The 4,514-nt window shown below is 34.5% G+C and overlaps 1 protein-coding gene across 1 annotated transcript; it reads left to right on the top strand.

Moving 5' to 3' along the window:
• The first annotated feature begins 719 nt into the window (after window positions 1-719).
• Window positions 720-4,224, top strand: LOC113305997 (uncharacterized protein DDB_G0283697-like). Its single transcript, XM_026554986.1, has 11 exons — window positions 720-774; window positions 1,008-1,076; window positions 1,177-1,266; window positions 1,540-1,674; window positions 1,871-2,092; window positions 2,180-2,335; window positions 2,733-2,755; window positions 2,839-2,914; window positions 3,493-3,575; window positions 3,895-3,954; window positions 4,153-4,224. Exons 1-11 carry the CDS (start codon window positions 720-722, stop codon window positions 4,222-4,224), a joined length of 1,041 nt encoding a protein of 346 aa, XP_026410771.1.
• Window positions 4,225-4,514: the final 290 nt, after the last annotated feature.

The following is a 4,514-nucleotide window of genomic DNA, read 5'->3' as shown; positions in this document are numbered from 1 at the left end:
TTTAACAATATTAACTGTGTGGATGTTTCACCTATAACCTACACATAGATACATAAGCCTAGATTTATGTGGGTTCAATACCCAACCTCTCATATGGGAGTAAGCTTGTGAACCACTAAACCACTTGATAATTCTCTATTTTCTGAGAGGTATGCTTTCAAACCCCTGAAAACTCCGGTGAAAATTTATATGTTGATTCGAGCGTAGAAGTGTTTCTTACAGGTACCCCGGTTGCATTTATCAGGAGGAAAGCATTAACGTCAATCGAGATTGTTTGAGGTAAACCTATTCTTGCCCAAACAATTAGGTATTTAGCAATCATGATAGGGAAAATTAGGGGCAGGCCCAGATTTTTTTTTCCTTACCCTCAGGCCCACAATTAATTTCTACTACAGTCGCACCCAGCATTATTTGAAATTATTTTTAACATGCGGAAGGACGTTAATACCCTCAGCCGTTCGTACAATTATATTAACTCCCAGAAACGGTCCGCACATTTATTTCCCACCAGTTTCTTACCGTTCTTCTTTATCTATTCCTCTACTCCTCCATTAAATCTTTCCTCCATTAACTCTGTAACGGATCTGCATAGAGTTTCTTCTCCATCATTCAAAGAAAACAATAATCTGTTAGTTTATCAAACCCTATAAATCAATTTCAAATAATAAAAAACCCTATAACTACTTACTGTTTAACCCTATAATTCAGTTTCAACAAAAATGGATGAAACACCTTCGAAAACGCGTCTTCAGAAGAAGAAACAAAAGAAATCAGGTATTGAAACTAGTTTTAATTGATGTATTATTGCATGCATTCAGGTATTGAAACTAGATTTGATTTATTTTTTTTCGATTTTAACTTTTGTTCTTGATGTTGAAGACGAAGAAGGAGAAATTCAGTCGAAGAAAAAGAAAAACAATGGTGAGATTTAGCATTTACTTCATCTGTTAGTGTTTTGATTTTTTTTTACCATATTGTTTTTTTAATTTTAAGTTTTGTTGTACCAGAAGCCGATGATGAACCAGAAGCCGGAAATCCCCAAAAGAAGAACAAATCTAAGAACAAAAACGTTTCTGGTGAAATTTTCATCCTAAATATGTTTACCCATAATTTATTTTGCTCTATAACTTACCCACTCTTTGATTTTAACATCAATTTTACCTGGTGATGTTGAAGATGAAAAAGGAGAAAGTGATAGTGACCGACCACTGGTGAAGATGAAAAAGAAGGCAAAGAAAGATGATGTGAAGAGAAAGGAAGTCTCTGGTATGCATCCTCACTAATTGATGTGTGATTCTGCATAAAAAAACTGCATAACAGGTTGTTTGAGTGCATAATAGGTTATGCATGAATAGTTATGCATTATGCATGACATGGTATGTAGCATCAAAACTAGTTATGCATTATGCATGACAGGTTATGCAGCATCAAAATAAATGTGCATAACTTGTTTTGCAGATGCATGATAGGTTATGCTTTAAAAAAACACTGCATAACACCCATTTTTAAGTGTTACTTTTTTATTTTAATCTATTTAAGTGTTAACATCATTGTTAACTGCTAATGATGATAACCTAGAAGAGGGAAAAGCGGAAACTGATGGTGAACAGCAGCAAAAGGAGACGAGAACCAACGTAAAGCCTGGCGCTGCCAAGAAGAAAAAGAAAGTCTCTGGTATGCATTTATATTCCTTCATGTGTCTGTGATTCATGTTTGCATAACATGTTATGCAACAAAACAAATCTGAATAACATGCTATGCAGAATAAAAAAAAGTGCATGACTTGTTATGCAGAAGCATAACTTGTTATGCTTACCAAAATTACTGCATAACCTGATATGAATAACTTATTTATTTGTGTGTCAATAAGATCCTGAAGAAACCACCCCATCAAGGAATTCGCAGATATTGAAAGATAAGGAATCACCTAGTTCACCTAAGCCTGAAGCAGAAAAGAAAACAAAGACTAAAAAGAAAGCTGCACCAATGGAAATTTTGGGTGATGATGATACAGAGAATGAAGATGATAACACAGATGATGAGAAGGAAGTATATGATGACAAGGATGTAGATGATGAGAAGGAAGTAGATGGTAAGATTTTCTTGTGATATCTTTTGTGTGATATATTGTTTCTTTAGTGTAATTGATTTGTTTCAACATTGATTTGGTCCGTTTTAGTTAGGAAAGTTGTTGATCAGAAGAAGAAAAGAAAAAGACATGAACCCAAACAATCAGAAGACTTGAAAAAGATGAAGAAGAAGAAGCAATCTGAAACATCTGAAAGTGAAAGGGAAGAAGAAGAATCTAATAAGCAATGTGTTTTCTATAAACAAGGTGCGTTGAATTCCTGTTATGCATCAATTAATAAAATTCTCTTATCATTTACGTGCTTATTAGATTACGTATGCATGATATGTTATACACTCAGCTGTGTGTTTATGTCATTTTAAGAAGTAGTGCATTATAGGTTATACAGGGTACACATAACCCTGCTTAACACTTTGCCATTTTTACATAAGGCATAACTAGTCATGCATTCACATTTGCAGCTGCATAACTAGTTATGCAATTATTTATAAAGGTGCATAACATATTATGCACTCATATTTCAACAATTATTTATAGTATATAATTGTTTATGAATATGCCTGAGAAGTAGGCATGAGTAGTAATGCAGTTCTAAACAACAGTTCTAAAAAAGCGTTTTTTTGTTGTTCTTTTGTTTATGCAGTAAAACCCAAATCTGCAGTTCAAGTAGGTAATTATAGAGCAGGTTTCTAAGGGTAGGTCACTTGTTTGACAAGATAAGAGAAAGAGGTGGTTTGACTCCGTTGCAGGCTAACATGATGAATGTGTGTCCGTTTGGGAAATTCTATAATTGGTTATATGCTGCAAACATGGCGTATTTGGATGGTAAGAGCAACCAGCTAATGAATGAAGTCCTTCTATCATATGACAAGTCGTACAATCAACATCTAGTGAGATTGCAGTTACTTTTATGATTCCAAGAATTAAGGAATGCAAAGGAAAAGATATTCTGACTTCAAAGAAGGAGATGGACCTGACTCAGTCACATGCCCTCGTCAAGCAATTCCCATTCAAAAAAAAGTCAGTTTATATCAATACAGATCCCAAAGCACATGTGACAAAAGTGTGGATAGATGATATTGAAAGGCTGGTGTTTGAAAAACTTGATAAGAAAGGTCATGAAGAGGAAGTTATCTGCCTTTACATGCTAGTCGTATTGTTCTTTTGTAGTTCAATGGGAGACAACTTGGACATCTCGTATGTTGGTTTTGTTGAGGATTTGGAAACCATGGACTCTGTATCTTTTCCTGATCTTATTCATGAACACCTGATGAATGGCATAAAGACTGTCAAAAAAAAGAATCATCGTATCAGGAATTGCAATGGCTGCACTATATATTCTCTTGTGAGTTAGTTTTTTTTTTTTACTCTCGTAATAAACTTCACTGTATATTAATTTACAGAATATCTTCTTAGTTATTATTTTTCGCAGCTTTGGTTGGCTGAAGACTCCAACATATATGAGATATCATCCAACATCGTCAAGGTCAGTCCCAATGCTACACCAAGATCTGCGAAGTGGGACTTTGCGGCAATGAAGAAAGCAATGCTCAAGAAGCATATTAAAAGCTTAGAGGTACTTGTTTATGAACTTAAAAAATGAATGCATAATAAGTTATGTTAGAAAAAACTGAAAGTGCATAATAAGTTATGCACCTTAAGAAAAGAATGGATAACATCTTATGCAGCTCAATTATGAATGCAGGAGTAGTTATGCATTGTTAATCAGGGTTGTGTTTTTCAAAAACTATAAATGCATAATAAGTTATGAACCTTAATAAATCAATGCATAACATCTTATGCAGCTCAATTATGAATGCAGGAGCAGTGATGCATTGTTTAGAAATGAAAAAGTGTTAATCAAGGTTGTGTTTTTAAAAATCAATGAATGCATAATAAGTTATGCACCTTTATAACTCAATGCATAACATCTTATGCAGCCTAATAAAAATGCATGACTAATTATGCATTGTTTAAATTAGCTGCATCACAGGTTATGCATATAAAAATGTTGTTATATTAGTTTTGCATTCCCTTGATGAGTGTTATAAATCATGTCGCAGTTCCATGAGAACTTTAGAGATGAGTACATTGCAATGGAGTTAGAACTCTGTGAACCAAGAGAACCAAGGTAAAGGTCAGTGATACTTGAACTCGTTGCAATAAATCTTGAAGAGAACATGGAAAAGTATGAAGAAGCATTTCAGGATGCAATGAAGATAATTGAACAAGAAAATTATCCCGCCGAGAGTGCAGAAGCAAGATTGCAGATCATTCAAGCAAAGCTGAAAGACATGAAGCAGACTCAGGAGAGGAACAAACAGAGTGGAGGAGACTTCAATGAAAAGTTGTATGATTACGTGAAGGAATTTCTTGTTGATTGTGGTAACGAATAGGTGCAGGTGGATTCGCCGGTTGGCCCTAG

Source organism: Papaver somniferum, chromosome 8 (assembly GCF_003573695.1).
Source record: "Papaver somniferum cultivar HN1 chromosome 8, ASM357369v1, whole genome shotgun sequence".
Classification (NCBI taxonomy): domain Eukaryota; kingdom Viridiplantae; phylum Streptophyta; class Magnoliopsida; order Ranunculales; family Papaveraceae; genus Papaver; species Papaver somniferum.
This window is presented reverse-complemented; position numbering and strand designations above follow the sequence as displayed.